General features: G+C 47.3%; 1 protein-coding gene across 1 annotated transcript in view; it reads left to right on the forward strand.

Moving 5' to 3' along the window:
• Nucleotides 1–18976, forward strand: part of SLC2A13 (solute carrier family 2 member 13) — a 387337-nt gene that overhangs the window by 346634 nt on the left and 21727 nt on the right. Inside the window, exons 8-9 of the mRNA XM_073619685.1 lie at nt 1707–1825; nt 15534–15686. Coding sequence (XP_073475786.1) covers nt 1707–1825; nt 15534–15686 — 272 coding nt within the window. The remainder of the gene's footprint in view (nt 1–1706; nt 1826–15533; nt 15687–18976) is intronic.

Raw genomic sequence — 18976 nt, forward strand, 5'->3', positions numbered from 1 at the left:
GGTCAGCTTGTTACCTGTATAAAAGACAACTGTCCACAGAAGCAATCAATCAATCAGATTCAAATCTCTCCACCATGGCCAAGGCCCAAGAGCTGTCCAAGGATATCAGGGACAAGATTGCAGACCTACACAAGGCTGGAATGGACTACAAGACCATTGCCAAGCAGCTTGGTGAGAGGGTGACAACAGTTGGTGCAATTATTCGCAAATGGAAGAAACACAAAATAACTGTCAATCTCCCTCAGTCTGAGGCACCATGCAAGATCTCACCTCGTGGAGTTTCAATGATCATGAGAATGGTGAGGAATCAGCCCAGAACTACACGGGAGAATCGTGTCAATGATCTTAAGGCAGCTGGACCTATTGTCATCAAGAAAACAATTGGTAACACATAACGCCGTAAAGGACTAAAAGTATGCAGCACCCACAGGTCCCCCTGCTCAAGAAAGCACATGTACAGGCCCATCTCAAGTCTGCTAATGAACAGCTGAATGAATTAGAGGAGAACTAGGTGAAAGTGCTGTGGTCAGATGAGACCAAAATCAAGCTCTTTGGCATCAACTCAACTTGCCGTGTTTGCAGGAGGATGAATACTGCCTATTACCCCAAAAACACCATTCCCACCGTCAAACATGGAGGTGGAAACATTATGCTAGGGGGGTGTTTTTCTGCTAAGAGGACACCGCATCAAAGGGACAATGAACGGGGCCATGTATTGTCAAATCTTGGGTGAGAACCTCCTTCCCTCAGCCAGGGCATTGAAAATGGGTCGTGGATGGGTATTCCAGCATGACCATGACCCACAACACACGGCCAAGGGAACAAAGGAGTGGCTTAAGAAAAAGCACATTAAGGTCCTAGAGTGGCCCAGCCAGTCTCCAAACCTTAATCCCATAGAAATATGTAGAAGGAGCTGAAGGTTCGTCAGCCTTGAAACCTTAATGACCTTGAGAGGATCAGCAAAGAGTGGGACAAAATCCGTCCTGAGATGTGTGCAAACCTGGTGGCCAACTACAAGAAACATCTGACCTCTGTGATTGCCAACAAGGGTTTTGCCACCAAGTACTAAGTCATGTTTTGTGAAGGGGTCAAATACTTATTTCACTCATTTACATGCAAATCAATTTATAACTTTTTTTGAAATGCTTTTTTATGGATTTTTTTGTTGTTATTCTGTCTCTCACTGTAAAATAAACCTACCATTAAAATTATAGACTGATCATTTCTTTGTCAGTGGGCAAACGTACAAAATCAGCAGGGGATAAAATCCTTTTTTTCCCTCACTTTAGATACCACTACTACTCCAGCGATTACCACTTGCTTCCGGGACCTGTGCTGAGCAGCTGGCCTAATGAGTTCTGAACACAGAAGGGTGGATGCTCAGCATGACCCAAATCAGAATGTGTGACTTTTTCTGTGTGAATGCAAAGCGTTCTATGATTGAATGAGGTGGAGAGATGGGGCGGCAACGTAAGTATAGGATGCAAATTGGCACATAACTGTAACACATTCACTTGAGTACTTTTTTTTTTGTACTTTCTGCCTGTATTCTTTTAGTCTAGTGAATTGTTATAGACATTTTATACAAGTTTATTAAAAGTGATTGACTCAATACAGATTTATGAATTACACCTAAAGTGCACGAATGATAATGCCCTTAGCAACCCAAGAAAACGATTTATGACAATGCTTTTCTTTTCTTTCAGATGTACAAATGAATCCAGATCTACATCCGGTTCATTTTGGGCTTATAATTACTGTCCAACATCATATTCCTGGACTGCACTTATCGGTTTAATTCTCTATTTAATGTTTTTTGCACCTGGTAAGTTTTTATAATGGCATCAATTAAACCCACTGAAAAAATGTTTACATTTGTATATGACGCATTCAAACAAGATCCTTTTTGGAAAGCACAGGGGCCTTTTTATAAGTCAAGGTTTGAATTTTTTTCATGTTTTTCATCTTTAAAAAAAAACTGCTGCTGGTGTTGCCTTACTCTGCTCTGCCTGATTTGACACTGGAGCTCTCTATACATTTACAGGGACTCTAGAAGCTAGACAGAGGCAAGACAATACATCTTACATTACCCACTATGCTGCTGCAGTTTTTACTTCTTGCTTTCCCCTACAAGGGAATTACATTTTTTGCTTATTATATCTACTGTTCCCTAGTATCAGAAGCAGAGTCAAAGTAAACCATCTCAGTCCTGATTTAACTTCTACACCACCCTGCATTTCTGACTGCACAAAGCATGATATTGTTTTACCTATGGTGGAGCACATGCATACCAATTGTATTGTCATTGTCACAGAAGGGTTGTGGTTTGTCTGCAAAGGACTAAGATGGATCTGGTTTGTGTTACCAGTGAAATAATGAAAGTGCTAAATAATAGCTTAGACTTGAACAAGGCAATTTCCCCCACTGAAATGACTGATATCAGCGACCCAGGGGATCAGCAATGTCAATCCCCCCGTCATGTGACGCTGATTGGGCTTAGCATATTGCTACTAGACCGCAGCACTGGCTGCGAAGTAGTCTCCAAATATTTTAACAACGTTCTTATTTACACAAGAATTCATGTGCTTTAACACTGTGTTGTACATTTTCAGTTCTTAGTACGACACCAGGAAGTTCCATCCCAGGAATTACTCCAAGGGATGCATTCTGTCTTTTCTCCAGTCTAGTCTAGATCAGTGTTTGGCTTTGTTTATCTTCAAGGGTGAAGTCTCCTCCTTGGTGGATCTCTTACAGTAGGGTTTTGCTCATATTGTGTCTCCTGTACATTCTCCAGTGACTCCTTGGGATGGTGGCCCCATCCTGTCAGTCCTATAGAGACCACTCTAGGAATCTATTAGGGATCTTCCCTTGTGTTCCCTTTTGCAAGGTTGCCATCCTCATTGGCCATGGGGGGACCCCGCAGGGCGAGGGGGGTTCTGTGCGCCCGTTTCATAGCAAAGGATATAATTGGGGAGGGTGGAGATGTGGGGGTAGTTGCCAAGGCTGACCCATACACATAGACACCCAAAGAAATGAAATGGACTTTCTCGGTACTGATATAACAACAAGATTAATTTGATAAAATACAAATTTTATTTTGTAACAGTGTACAAACAGTGTAATAAAAGAAGGGGAGCGTATACAAAACAAACTATAAAATATGATATACACCACACAAAACTAACTAATAACAGGTTTCCCCGGTGTGACAGACCTAGCCGGGACAGAGGCAGTTGGAGAGGACTGTTGCCTTTTGATTATGGGCCCTAGCATTTGGGGGAATGGTGCTCTCTGTGAGCTGTATGCCTGGGGACCCAGGGGTTGGTGTTACTTTGGATTCAGCTCCATGTCCCCCCAAAACACACAGACTCTGGGGACACATATATGCCATATTAGAATGATAAGACTGATTCATTCTGTTGGGACACATCTTGTGAGGAGATGCTGGTGTCATCCATTCCAACTACCTGTGTTTATGTTAATTGAATGAGCTAATGACATTGTCCTCTATACAATGTAGGAGACGTGACGACTCCTATTGGAGCTGCTGCTATTGTGAGAAGGTGTCCTGTGATAATTAACTTAGTCTGGGCAAAAGGTCATGTCTCAATCACCTAGGCTGTATAAAGGATTAGTTAATTAGCTCATGTTAATTAGGTTAATTAAGTTACAGTTGTATTGTTAGAGGAGGTTCCAACGGCATATAAAGTCTTGTAATTTTGATTCTAAATAAAGTGAGTTCATGTTAGCAACAAGCAAGTGTCGCCTTGTTTTGTGCTCAGAGAGGTTGCAATATCTGATATCTGTATACAGACTGGGAGGAAGTGGTATATGACGGAAGCACTCAAGCGGAGTGTGGGACGTTCCGTGCCACCCGGTACAGTTTCTGTTAAGGTGGGGTATAGATATTCCTCTACCGGTTTCGCGGTGTAACCGCTTCTTCAGGAGGATGGGAGGTCTATGGGAGAACAATGTATTAAAGGAAGAACAATGCAGGGAGAAACAAACAATTGCAAGGCATGACAATAAGTATAAGTGCAAGAAGATCTGCTCATCCAAATGGACCAGGACGCTGCTAACGACAGAATCCCAAAAATTCTCCCCACGGCGGACAAGGGGGAGTGCAAAGAACCATCTCTAATTAGAATGATGGATAATAAACATCAATATACCAGGTATAAATTATAAATAATAATAAACATGAGGTGCTAATAGGTGGTAAGGTGTGGTGATAAGGAAACCAATAAAGTGTGCATGTGTGGTCAAAGAGAAGGAAAACACAAAAAGGAAAGAAGGAGAGGGGAAGGGGAAAGAAAAACGGGGGGGAGGGAGAGGAGGAGGCAGAGAATGTGCAGGTTGACTGGAAGGATGGATCAAAAGGGACGAAGCTCGGTCATTAGCATCCTGAAAGGTCTGCTATCAAACCACGCCCCCCGCCACCAAATGAGAAAAATCTGCTGCCCTCTGCCAGAAAGTTGTCAATGGGAAGGTGGTTTACCATCCAGCATGGCAATGACCCAAAACACACAGCAAAAATGACCGAACAGTGGTTGAAAGAGAAACAGGTGAATGTCCTTGCATGGCCTAGTCAGAGCCTAGACTTAAACCACATTGAAAATCTGTGGAATAACTTGAAGACTACAGTCCACAAATGGTCACCATCATATTTAACTGAACTTGAACAGTTCTGCAAAGAAGAGTGGGCACATCCAAGTCTAGATGTGCAAAGTTAGTGGAGACATATTCCAACAGAATAAAGGCTGTAATTAAAACACGGGGTGTTTCAACAAAATACTGACACAAGGGGGTGATTCCAACTCAGTGATTCTGTTTTTGCATTGTCATATTTTTTTGTCTGAAATGTTGGTGTTTTATCTTTCACTTGGATTTTATAAGTTGCACTGTGTAAATACGGCTGGATAAAACAGGCGAGTGAATCTTTTCTATACCCACTGTATTTCTTTCTCATACAGTACAGGGCACAGGTCTTCAGTTATTATGAGTGAGCTATGTTCTGCACCTTCAGGTGACTGAACACTGCCAAAGCCACTTAAAAACTTTAGACACTTCCTCATATCACCTCACCCACCATGTGATCCTTCATTTTTTGCTAGTGTCCTCTGGGGGGGTGGATGTATCTCTGTAGATAGATGTGATGTTTTCTCTACCAAGACTGTTACTAACTATACAAAGCTACTGCAGCAAAGAGTCCTGGACCTGAAGCAACAGCCTAGGCCACCTGCTTACAGTGTGCAATGCAATGTAGTGATCCACCTGTGGGGATTTAGGTCCTGGAATATCCCTCCCCCCTAATTGGGGGAGGGATAAGCCTGACATAAGTAGGTGAAGTTTTTCCTCGGGGTCCGACGGGACCGCTTACAAGGATTGGTAAGTAGGTACCACACTTTTGAAACAGTTTGCTGTGGCCTAAGGTGGTGTGAGGGTTTGTAATCTTCTCCTATTCCCCAGCTGAATATCAGTGTGGCCTGACCCAGGGTGGCACAGCTACCAGGGCAGGTTAGTGTATTCTTGTAGCGGCAGTCATTTTAATAGCGGCTTCCAGGGCGCTGCCGCCATCTAGCCTCTCATCCTACTCACTCCACAGTCATGGGCGACATTTTGGGAAACCCCAATGAGTGTCCAGAGCACATGCGTGGGCATCATTTAGATGAGGAATTGACCAAAAATGGTAAGGTAGACCCAGTTATCTCTTGCCTAAATCTCTTAAAGCTCCAGATAAAGAATTACTTTCAGGGACCAAGTGGATGAGCCCTATGAAACTTTGCTGAAGGCTTTTTCACTATATAGGCCGACTGCACATATTGTGGTTGCCATGGCGGTGTGTGAGACATTCGGTCCTGGCTAGGAGCCCTAGAGGTATTAGAGATAGTCCTCCCTCCCAATACCAGTTGGAACTATTTCCAGCAGCTGTTCTCTACCGCGTGGGCAGCATCAGTGATGCACTCTGTTAATTGCCACAGTTTGTACTGCTTGTAGAAAAAATGAGAATTCTTTGGCTAAAGTTTTGGTCTGTAAGAAAAATCTAGAAAAAATGTTTTTTGAAAGTGAACACCTTTTTGGGAATCTTTGGATGCTACATTAAGGAGCAGTAGGGGGATTTGTTTGCTGACCTTTGCCAACAGCTGGTGCCAGGAGATTACAGACTCCTGGATATCGGAGGTTATTTTCTTCAATTACAAACTGGTATGTCAGAACCGGCCTCCCTTTTTTTTTGGCTGTCAGATGTGCCTTTTGTCTCTTTAGTGCAGAGTGGACAAAGCTGTATCCCAACTTCAGGGTCAGGCCCATTCTGAACCTCAAATCATTAAAAGTCACCAAGTTACCAATCAATAGATACAACAGGTGAATGCTATACTTATAAGGGAAAAGAATGTGTATCAGCACAGGAATGTGTCGGGTAAATTCACCAATATCTGGCAAGAGTGGTTAAAGAACCCGGGAGTAACTTCTCCTCAACTTGTTCTTACCAGAGTGCTCTAGGAGAGGGGACAGGAATGCCCTAGATACAGTTCTAAGGGCCTGAGTGAGATTGGGGATTTCAGGATACAATCGATACTGCCTTGGGATGTGTATTCACATTGTTCGTTGGGGATGCCTTCTTAGACGATAATACACACTTTGTGAGGAGATTATTCTTTGTTTTCTGTGTTTTCTTTGGTTTGAAGTTTTGTAATATGTTTGTTACCATACTTACTGTGCAGAATGTTTATCCCAATCCAATGCACAGCTTTGTAAAAGGTACCTTTTTATGACATGGATATAATAGTCTTATGTTCTCTACTTCCAGAGTGTTATCTCTGATTGTTTGTACCTTCTTTAATTTTTTCCACAATAAAAAAAAAATTCTGATTAAAAAAGTCACAAAGTTCCAGATGGAAACTGTGGCCCTCTGGCTGGCGAAAGTGGGGGCAACCACTTTCAGTTTGGGACCCTCCCCTTCAGATTAGCCACGGTTCCCCTGAGTCTTTAAGAAAGTTTTTTTTAACTGTATCTCCTTTTTTTTTTCCAGGGCATGTTGGACAGTAATAGCTGGCAATGTTATTTGTACAACTGTAACAGCAGTTGTAAAATTACTTATTTTTTACTTTTTATCTATTTTTTTGGGTTCAGGAAAACCTTTGTTGCTGGAAAAAAAGGCCTGTCCTTTTATATGACAAAGACCTAAGGCGGGGCTCACAATTTCAAAGCTTAAAAGGGTTACTCAACACCAGTTGACCCACCCAACCCCACCCCTGTCTCGCCCCCTAAACACGCCCTCATAAATGATCTCATGAAATTACACTTAAATGTTTTATGCAGAATTAAGTTATGCAAATAAATATTAACAACAACTTTATCCTTGCCCCCCAATGCAGCCTGCCTGTGCCCCCCAATGCAGCCTGCCTGTGCCCCCCAATGCAGCCTGCCTGTGTCCACCAATGCAGCCTGTGCCCACCCATTCAGCCTGTGTCCACCATGCATTCGCTGTCCACCATGCAGCCTGTGTCCACCATGCAGCCTGTGTCCACCGTGCAGCCTGTGTCCTCCATGCAGCCTGTGCGCACCCACCATGCAGCCTGTGCCCACCATGCAACCTCTGCCCACCATACCGCCTCTGTTCAACATGCAGTCTACCTGTGCAGGGGAGGAGAGGAACAGGAGAGCCACCCAGATGATCAGAGCGAAGGGAACACAGCGGTAACAGATTTCATTTAAATTGCTGTGTTCCCGCCACTCAACATCACATACAGCCCCGCCCCCTGGCCAGAGAATGTTGATTGACAGATCGCCCATCCTGGGATTGGAAGGGTGATCTGTCTATCAAAGACCCGGGACCAGAAGGAGGGGCTATATAAGACAGCGAGCGGCGGGGAACACAGCAATGTGAAATGAAAGCTGTTATCACTGTGTTCCCTGCACTCTGATCATCTGGGCGGCTGTCCTTTCTCTTCCCCTCTGCGATCGCTGGGAGAAGGACTCCCATTCATCAGAGGCTGCCGGCGGTGCTCGCCCCCCACTCCCATGCAACCAATAGCTCGCCTGCCCTCAAAATCCACTCACAAAATGCGAGCAGGCAAGTCCAATTTTTGAGGGCTGACCTAAGGGATTGTTTATCATATACCCCATCCGTCATCTATTGAAGAACAAGGAACTTGCAAGATGTACATTTTGAGTAGACGAGAAAACCAAGTGTCATCATGGTTGCCAGGGAAACCAAGTGGCTTTTCCATATATCCCAACAACAAAGGAGTTCCTGAAAACATCCTGCTGCTGTTATAAAAGCATAATAGAGAACTGTATCATGCATGCGCAAGGATGATGTGATGACATCATCGCATTGTAATGTGTGTGTGTGCAGTGACATAATTGAGCAAATCAAAGTGCTATTTTAAATAGAACAAGCTAATGGCAACAACAATTTTTGTTGTTCTGAACGCATTTCAATTACAGTATGACAATTTACTATTTCTGACAGTTATTTTTGGGGCAAAACATGCTGAGTTATTTGTGTGTTTAACCACTTCCCGCCCAGCTCATAGCAGATGACGGCCGGGCGGTGGTTCAGTTATCCTGACTGGGCGTCATATGATGTCCAGCAGGATAACATGCCGCGATCGGTGTGTCAGTCTGACACACCACTATACCGATCTTGGTAAAGAGCCTCTGGCGGAGGCTCTTTACCATGTGATCAGCCGTGTCCTATCACGGCTGATCACGATGTCAATAGGAAGAGCCGTTGATCGGCTTTTCCTCATTCGCATCTGACAGACGCGAGTAGAGGAGAGTCGATTGGCGGTTCTCCTGACAGGGGGGGTCAGCGCTGATTGTTTATCAGCGCAGCCCCCCCTCAGATCACCACACTGGACCTCCAGGGATCGCCACTAGGACCACCAGGGAGAGGGGCAACAAGTGGATGGCCAGGTATGTACCCCATGGCCATCCACATGTGCCCAGTCAATGCCCAATCTGTGCCAATCAGTGCCCACAAATGGGCACTGATTGGCACCATTATATAGCACTGATGCCCAGCAATGCCACCCTTAGAGGCATCAGTGCCATCAATCAGTGTCATCAGTGCCACCCATCAGTGACCATCGGTGCCACCTGTCAGTGCCCACCTATCGGTGCCCATCCGTGCCACCTATCAGTGCCACCAATAAGTACCCATCAGTGCCACCCATAAGTACCCATCAATGCCACCTACAAATGCCCATGAGTGCCCATCGGTGCCACCTATGAGTGCCCATCGGTGCCGCATACCAGTGCCACCTATTAGTGCCCATCAGTGCCACCTATCAGTGCTAATCATCAGTGGCCGTCAGTGCCACCTCATCAGTGCCACCTCATTGGTGTCACCTCATCGGTGCCCATTAGTGCCGCCGTATCAGTGCCCGTCATTGAAGAAGAAAACATACTTATTTCCAAAAATTTTTAACAGAAACAAAGAAAAACTTGTTTTTTTTCAAAATTTTTGGTGTTTTTTTATTTGTTGCGCAAAAAATAAAAACCGCAGAGGTGATCAAATACCACCAAAAGAAGGCTCTATTTGTGGAAACAAAATGATAAAAAAATTGTTTGGGTACAGTGTAGCATGACCGCGCAATTGTCATTCAAATTGCGCCAGCGCTGAAAGCTGAAAATTGGCCTGGGCGGGAAGGTGTCTAAGTGCCTGGTATGGAAGTGGTTAATGTCATCGCTGTTTGCTGGAGTTTGGTTTATATTGGTGTTTTCAAAGGGAGGGAATAACCGGTGTCCATTTCGGCAGAATGGTTTGAGACCGGTTAAAACTCTCTCTTAGTAGTAGGCCTAATCATAGTACATTTTTCATTTGCACATAAATTTCCTAGTCAGGCTTTGGCTGATGCCAGTTTCAGCTGCAGAGTTTTGCAGACTGTAGTTTAAACTCGGTTTGGCCATATTAGGCTTTGAGGGTTCTGAGAGTTTGCTGGCCATAATTTTTTGTTGCCCATTAGTTACCCTCCCCTCAATTACTGCTTTGAGACTTCCCATCCGTTATGATTGAAGACCAGTAACCTGTACTATACAAGAAAGAAAATTTGATCAAAGTGATGTGAAAGTCAAGTTTAAAAAAAAAAAAAAATAAACATGTTATACTTACCTGCTCTGTTTCCGTGGTTTTGCACAGAGCAGCCCCGATCCTCCTTTTCTCTGGTCACCCGCCCGCGCTCCTGGCTCTACTGTCCTGTCAACTGCCCCCACAGCAAACAGCTTTCTGTGGGGGCACCCGAGCAGATGAATTTCCGAACCACTGCTCTGCATGTCCATTCAGACAAGTAGCTGCAGCTCGTCTCCGCCCTCTCTCTTCACATTGGCTAACTGGCTGTGATTGACAATGGCTCCCGCTGCTGTCGAGATTTCTCTTTTGTTCATCGACAGACACAGTGCCTCCTTAATCTTGACCATTGGGTTATTTTGCTTCCGCAGGAGTAGGGCTAGCCAGAACGAAAAACACCTGTCTATGCCCATGGGCTGTCCTCAGTCAGTATATAACCCCTCCCTGCTCTAGGTATTCAGTTTATTTCTGTCTAGTCAGGAGTAAGGACCTAGCTCCTTGCTGGGATCTTTTGGTCCTAGCAAATTTAGCTTTTTGTCTTTCTTCCATGCATTTTCTCCTGGAAGATCTACAATCAACTGCCGGGCTGGGTGGCAGGCTGGATAATCTAGATCCAGTGGTCTCCCCAGTCCAGCCAGCGAGCGCGTGCAGACCGCAGGTGCGCGCTAGGTCGTCCTTGACATGGCCACAACGGACGGAGGCTGGCCTGCAATTTAAACATCTCGCAGGGTCCCATATATCTATTACAGTGATAATATTTGCAGAATCATGACAGAAACTGAGAGCGCCCCAGCCGCTGCTCCTCCAGCGGAGCCCGCCGACAAGAAGAAGCCGGCTAAGAAGGCGGCAGCCGGAGGAGCCAAGAAAGGCAGCAAGAAGCCGTCCGGTCCCAGCCTGTCCGAGCTCCTCATCAAAGCCATGGCAGCTTCCAAAGAGCGCAGCGGGGTCTCCCTATCCGCCCTCAAGAAGGTCCTGGCCGCCGGAGGATACGATGTGGACAAGAACAACAGCCGCCTCAAGATCGCCATCAGGGGGCTGGTGACTAAGGGGACCCTTGTCCAGGTCAAAGGACATGGCGCCTCCGGATCCTTCAAGATCAACAAGAAGCAGGAGGACAAGGCAGCAAGCGCCAAGAAAAGCACCAAGAAGCCATCGGCTGCGGCCAAGTCCCCCAAGAAACCAGCCGCCAAGAAGCCAGCCAAGTCCCCCAAGAAGAAGACCACCACCAATGCCCCCACCGCAGCCAAGAGCCCCAAGAAGGCCGCCAAGAAACCCGCAAAAAAGCCTGCAGCTGCCAAAGCCAAGAAGGTGACAAAGAGCCCCAAGAAGCCCAAAGCTGCAGCCAAGCCAAAAAAAAAAAGCAGCCAAGAGTCCGGCTAGGAAGGCGGCTAAACCCAAGACAGCAGCCAAGCCCAAGAAGGCCGCTCCGAAAAAGAAATAAGCCTATCCTACCCACACCTAACAACTGTATTTTCACTTTTTCCATCAGCTCATCCCCCACAGTTATTACCTTTTGTTTCCACTTGACCCTCCCTTCTAGATTGTAAGCTCTAACTAGCAGGGCCCTCTGATCCCTCCTGTATTGATTTGTATTGTAAGTGTACTGTCTGCCCCCATGTTGTAAAGCGCTGCGCAAACTGTTGGCGCTATATAAATCCTGTATAATAATAATAATATGAACGGGCTCTGGTCCGAGTCACAGCGGTCCCTGCACTATGGATCGGTAAGTACAGTCCCCCCTTCTCCTTTGTGCGGTTTGGGGTGGATGCAGGTACCCTCCAGGGATGGTCGGACCTGCCTGTAGGATCCCTCCTCCCATCCTAAATTCCCTTTGTTAAGCCGGGCTTCCCCCTCCCCCCACGGATTGGTGAGAGTCCCAGGGTGGTGTCCACTTAAATGTTTACCCTGCCTGGTGGAGTACAGTACCTTTTTGAAAGGGGAGTCCCCTTGCAGGTGGTGCAGCGAAGTTGAAGGCACAGAGGATCCTTGCAGCATGCTTCAGCATGTCAAACAGCCGGCGGTCATGTTTGTGTAGCTGATGACATCACAGCGGCCATTTTTCCTTAGTCTAGTGAGAAGCTGGAGACGCCTGGAACCTCGTGGATATGCCAGGGCTCCTCCTCTTTCTCCTCTCTTCTTTTCCTGCCCGGGATGGATGAAATAGATGCCGACCATTGGTGTTTGCTGGGTCCGAATTGCGGCACTCTTCCAGCTGGGAGGGTGAGTCTTTGAGGGTCCTTGTGTATCTCCATCTCTGCTGATAGGTACCCTGGCCATTGGGGTGTCCCTTGGTGGTGCCAAAGATTCCTTTTGTACTACAGGGTCTTCTTTCCTATGGAGCCTCAGGGTCACATCTCACCCACTGATCCCCTCGTGGAGGTGGCAGGTGCCTTGGAACCCCAGCTTCCCATGGTTGCGTTGAAGGTTTGGTGGAAGTAGCGTGTGGGCAAATACCCAAGAGGAATCGTCCCCCGCCTTCCCCTGCTCAGTCTGTCTCATCTGATTCTGAGCCTGATGCCGCTGGGGATGCGGCCTGTCCAGGGGGGTTTATTATCTCGCCCCCTGACCCGTCCCCCATGATCTCAGCAGCGAGTGAAAAAACACTGGTGAGCACACTTGTTACTGCGGTGCGGGAGACTCTAAAGATGGAGGATGCGGCTGACAGAGCCCTGATGTGGCTGTGTCCTTTGGTACGCATAAGTCACCTTGCACACCAAAGGTTTTTCCTTATCTTCCTTTTCACCCTTTGTGGTCCCCAAACGTTTCTCAGTACGCTACCCCTTTGAAGAAACACTTTTTTAAAAAGTGGCCTACCCCACCAGTGGTGGACCCCCCTGTTTCCAGGTTGATTAAAGCAACCATGATCCCAGTAGAAGAATCCCCGTCCTTTAAGGACCCGGCTGACAGGAAAGTGGAGGCTGCGGCAAGCAGCATGTTTACTATGGCTGGTTTGGCATTACGACCTGGCCTGGCCTCGGCTCTAGTGTCGCAGACCCTAACTAAATGGGCCAAGCTTTTGGGTAGTGAGCAGGGTCTGGGTAGTGAGCAGGTTCTCGCTGCTTATGTTGATTTAGCGGACCAGTTGGTCCATGGTCTGCAGTATATTTGTGATGCAGCCTTGGATGCAGCTCCTATGCTGTCTAAGCTTTGTTTCAGCAGTGGTGATTAGACGTGTGCTGTGGCTTAAGAATTGGTCAGCAGACCATAACTCTAAGAAAGCGCTCATTGATCTGCCCTTCTAAGGCGACCGCCTGTTTGGGGCAACCCTGGATGACATCATTAAGGGTGTCATGGGGGGGAAGAGTACCTTCCTGCCTCAATCTAGGAAGGGGAAGGAGCCTCGTCCTTCTCAACCCATAAGAAATTCTTCCGGGCTCCCGGGACTGCAGATAAAGGAAACAGATCTCTCATGTCTTCCCCGGGAAGTTCCAAGCAATCTTGGTCTGGTAAGCCTAGAGCAGGCTTCTCTGGATCCACTCACAAGACTCCTTCAGCATGAAGGTCTGCCCTCACCCATTGCTGGGGTGGGGGGACATCTTCACTGGTTTCCAGATTCATGGACCTCCTTCGTGAACGTCAAGGGGGTCCACGAATTTAGCCTTTTGGGGGTACCAAAGAAGGCGGACAGAGTTCATCCAGCTCGGGAGGGGCCCTCTGTCTCCTTGTGCGGGTATGATTCTTGTAAAGTTTGGGGGACATCTGAACTACCCAAGGTCCCCTCTCGCCCCATCTAGGAAATTGGGTTACCTGGGTCTGACTCTGGAGTAAATGCTGACCAGGTTAGTAGTTTTTCTTCTCAATCGTCGGCCCCTTCAGCAGGTTGAGTTCAACAGGAAGTAACTGAGACTCGTGGCAATCTCACGGGTTCCTCTGGTAGACGCCGCAGTCGTCCTAGTGCCACTGCGAGCCCAACACCTTCCTCTTCTGTTATGCTTGTGAAGGACTGAGGGCAAAAGTCTTCTGGTCATTCTGGTGGTCGTAAACGTCCCTTGGAAGCTACCTCTCGAAGAGGACCAGTTGTACTGAGGGCTGAGTTTCCATCCTGCTTTATAGTAACTGGTTTTAATGGCCTAGCCATTGAAAGCCAGGTACTGAGAGTTGGAGGTCTGTCGGAATCAGTGATCCCTACTATGGTGAAGGCGAGGAAGTCGACTTCTAGTAAGACATACCATCATACTTGGAAAGCATACATTTCCTGGTGTGAGTCGATTGGCGTTCATCCTCATCCTTTTCTGTGGCTCGGATCTTAGCTTTTCTTCAACGGGGCATTGAGCAGAAGTTGGCCTTGAGTACCATCAAGGGCCAGGTGTCTGCCTTAGCAGTCTTCTTTCAGCGACCCCTAGCCACTCTACTTTAGTTCGTACCTTCATTCAAGGAGTCCGGCCTGTACAGTCTCTTTTGCCGCCATGGGATTTAAACTTAGTACTATCGGTTCTCCAGAAACCTCCATTCGAGAATATTCTGGAGATTCCCTTACCTACGTTGTCCCAGAAGGTGGCATTCTTGGTTGCTATTACCTCGACCTACAGTGTTTCGGAGTTGGCGGCATTATACGGTCGTAGTCCCTATTTGGTACTCTATAGAGATAAAGTGGTTCTGCGTCCCTGTCCGTCATTTCTGCCCAACGTTGTCTCTGACTTCCCACCCCTCTATGGAGTTTTTGATACTTTTATTACTGCTTGCTACTAAATTGAATACCTAGAGCAGGGAGGGGGTTATATACTGACTGAGGACAGCCCATGGGCGTAGCCAGGTGTTTTTTTGTTCTGCCTAGTCCTACCCTTGCGGAGGCGATATAACCCAATGGTCATGGATTTTACGGTGAGTACAAAAACACCATTTTTTGTGCACATGAGTCTCAGGTAAGTATTTGTAGGGCTGGAGAGGGAGCTGCTGCACACAGGTTTTTTTTACATTTATGCATAGAATGCATAAAGGTAAAAACCTTCAGCTTTTTAGAACCACTTTAAGTACCTGTAAAATTCTGTTTTTTTACAGGAAACAGGACCCTCCCCTCTGTGCTATTGGTCCTTCGTTGCTTGTTACAAAACTGAGGATCACATGGAGAGAGAGGTTATATGAGGGAGTGTCTGAAGCATTTGAGTTGCTTTGCCAGTGTCCAGTCACCCATCTGGTATGATCATCTGTGTCCTGTACTGTACTCCAGGAATATAATTTCACAGGTACTTAAAAAAATATTTTGTGGTGTTTAATCATTTTAATCCTTCAACTTGCTGACAACACCACATCTCTGATAATACCATTGAACCAACATTTTAAATTGACTCAACACATTTTTACAGAGGAGCTGCTGTCTACACTCCTGTGTTTGCATTATTCAGTAATTTACCCAGCATGAACTGGCCACTTGAAACTATTTCTTGACTAAAAACTGCTTTTGTTTGTATGTGTTCTATACTGATAAATGCTTGACACTTAAAATGTGTATGTTTCATAGGAATGGGACCAATGCCTTGGACTGTCAACTCTGAAATATACCCACTGTGGGCAAGGAGCACAGGAAATGCGTGTTCATCTGGAGTAAACTGGATATTTAATGTGGCGATTTCACTCACATTTTTACATACAGCGGAATATCTTACATATTACGGTAAGGACATTTGAAACCATTCCTATTTTAGCAAGCTTTTCCAGCACTGCTTGTACCATTATGGAGAGTATTTTTTATTTGGGATATGAGTTGTACATTCTGCTACATCTGCACAAAATATGTCATCAGTTATGTTGTACTTCTGTGTTTGCTTTGTTGCTCAAAACTATGTCAAACAGACTGGTGGGCAATCACGGGCACCACATCCCTTAGTGTAAAGGCAAAACTTTTTTTGGAGTTTTGGACAGAGTGGAGATGGATCAGAACACTTCTCTGTGCCCTCGATATAGAGATTTACCCTTCCTTTACCCTCCCTATTTGTCCTATTTACCATTATTGAAAGTGAAAGTAATGACTGGGAGAGCAGCAGACTGTGTGCATACCTCCCAACTTTTGAACTTGACAATGAGGGACACTTAGAAGATCCGATGTGTGGAGAGCGCAGCGCACCATGCCGAGAAGTGGGCGTGGCCAGCAAAAAAGGGCGTGGCCATTTGGTTGTGGTTTAAGAGGTGTGGTCAATCATATTGGAGACATGTTTACATCACTATAATATTAAGTGCTATAAATTAAATTTCTGTTAAATCCTATATAATATAGCTACCCATTTTAAAGGCATGCCAATTAGCACAGCATGATGGATGTATATTAAACATTCAGCTATACAAACCAGGTCATAGCTGCCAGGTCATAACCAAAGATATACACCATTTAAATAATTATTTTTCTCTCTTTTTGCTTCTGCTACCTTGGATTTTGCAGGATATTAATAGTGGACCTGAAGTGCCGGTTCACACTGGTGCGATGCCAAACATCGCACAGACATCGCATGTAATTCGCAGCGCACTGCCGTTCACATTACATGCGATGTCTGTGTGGTGCGATATCAGCCATAGAGATAGTATGGCTGATATCGCACCGCATTTGGTGCAAACACGCACAGGACCCTTTTTTCTGTCCGGACCAGAATCGGATCGCATGTGTGTTCACACATATGCGATCCGATTCATGTCCGAACTGTCAGTTCGCAGTGCGATATGCAAGCTGAACTGGGGGTGTCGTTAACAATGTATTGACACTCCCCAGCGATTCGCATATGGCAGTGTGAACTGACATGCGATGCAGGAACACGCAGTGGATTCGCAGTGTTCTCGCATCGCACCAGTGTGAACCGGCACGAAGTCAATAGATAGATGAGCTTTGTGAAAAAAAACACCCAATACTATAAGATTCAACAAGAAAATAAATTTATTTAAAACAAAATCTCTTAAAAAAAACAACAGTAACAACTCCAAGTAGTGTTTAGTGAAAATAATAAACATATTTACTTTTTAAGAAACAAAATAACTTACTGAGGCTGCAGCATAAGCAGAATATAAATTATAAATAACCCAACATTCTATTAACCTAAAGAATGCAAAAAAGCTACACTCAAGCAGAACTGAATTCACCAAAACAAGATCAGTCTAAAATGTCCTAATCCTCACTGCTGGTTTCTGCTACATACTTAGTTTCTATTGACTCTCTTTTCCGCTTTGGAGAAGCTTTTTTGCTCAGCAGAGCTGCAGTATGTTTTTTAAACAAAGGGGCAAATCTCTTTTTGGATACCCCTTCACTTCCTCTTTGCTTTGTAGAAACAGATGATGCCACCTGAGAGTCTTCAACTGCGGATATTCGGGGAGATTGCAGGATTGGACGGGGAGATCGCAGGATGGGAAGTTGGGGTGGACAGGGAGATCGCAGGATGGGACTGGGAGATTGCAGGGTGGGACGGGGAGACCGCAGGGTGGGACGGGGAGATCGCAGGGTGGGAAGGGTGGTGGACGGGGAGATCGCAGGATGGGACGGGGAGATTGCAGGGTGGGACGGGGAGATCGCAGGGTGGGACGGGGAGATCGCAGGATGGGAAGTTGGGGTGGACAGGGAGATTGCAGGATGGGACGGGGAGATTGCAGGATGGGAAGTTGGGGTGGACAGGGAGATTGCAGGATGGGACGGGGAGATTGCAGGGTGGGACGGGGAGATTGCAGGGTGGGACGGGGAGATCTCAGGGTGGGACGGGGAGATCGCAGGATTGGACAGGGAGATCGCAGGATGGGACGGGGAGATCGCAGGTTGGGACGGGGAGATCGCAGGGTGGGACGGGGAGATTGCAGGGTGGGACGGGGAGATCGCAGGGTGGGAAGGGTGGTGGACGGGGAGATCACAGGGTGGGAAGGGTGGTGGACGGGGAGATCACAGGGTGGGAAGGGTGGTGGACGAGAAGATCGCAGGATGGGACGGGGAGATTGCAGGGTGGGACGGGGAGATTGCAGGGTGGGACGGGGAGATCGCAGGGTGGGAAGGGTGGTGGATGGGGAGATCACAGGGTGGGAAGGGTGGTGGACGGGGAGATCACAGGATGGGACGGGGGGTTTGCAGGGTGGGACGGGGAGATCGCAGGGTGGGACGGGGAGATCGCAGGATTGGACGGGGAAATCGCAGGATGGGAAGTTGGGGTGGACAGAAAGATCGCAGGATGGGACGGGGAGATTGCAGGGTGGGACGGGGAGATCGCAGGGTGGGAAGGATGGTGGACGGGGAGATCACAGGGTGGGAAGGGTGGTGGACGGGGAGATCACAGGGTGGGAAGGGTGGTGGACGGGGAGATCGCAGGATGGGACGGGGAGATTGCAGGATGGGACGGGGAGATTGCAGGGTGGGATGGGGAGATCGCAGGGTGGGACGGGGAGATTGCAGGGTGGGAAGGGTGGTGGATGGGGAGATCACAGGGTGGGAAGGGTGGTGGACGGGGAGATCACAGGATGGGACAGGGGGTTTGCAGGGTGGGACGGGGAGATCGCAGGGTGGGACGGGGAGATCGCAGGATTGGACGGGGAAATCGCAGGATGGGAAGTTGGGGTGGACAGAAAGATCGCAGGATGGGACGGGGAGATTGCAGGGTGGGACGGGGAGATCGCAGGATGGGAAGTTGGGGTGGACAGGGAGATTGCAGGATGGGATGGGGAGATTGCAGGATGGGACGGGGAGATTGCAGGGTGGGACGGGGAGATCGCAGGGTGGGACGGGGAGATCGCAGGGTGGGACGGGGAGATCGCAGATCGCAGGGTGGGACGGGGAGATCGCAGGATAGGAAGTTGGGGTGGACAGGGAGATCGCAGGATGGGACGGGGAGATCGCAGGATTGGACGGGGAGATTGCAGGATGGGAAGTTGGGGTGGACAGGGAGATCGCAGGATGGGACGGGGAGATTGCAGGATGGGACGGGGAGATTGCAGGATGGGACGGGG

Source organism: Aquarana catesbeiana, linkage group LG03, assembly GCF_042186555.1.
Source record: "Aquarana catesbeiana isolate 2022-GZ linkage group LG03, ASM4218655v1, whole genome shotgun sequence".
NCBI classification, from domain to species: domain Eukaryota; kingdom Metazoa; phylum Chordata; class Amphibia; order Anura; family Ranidae; genus Aquarana; species Aquarana catesbeiana.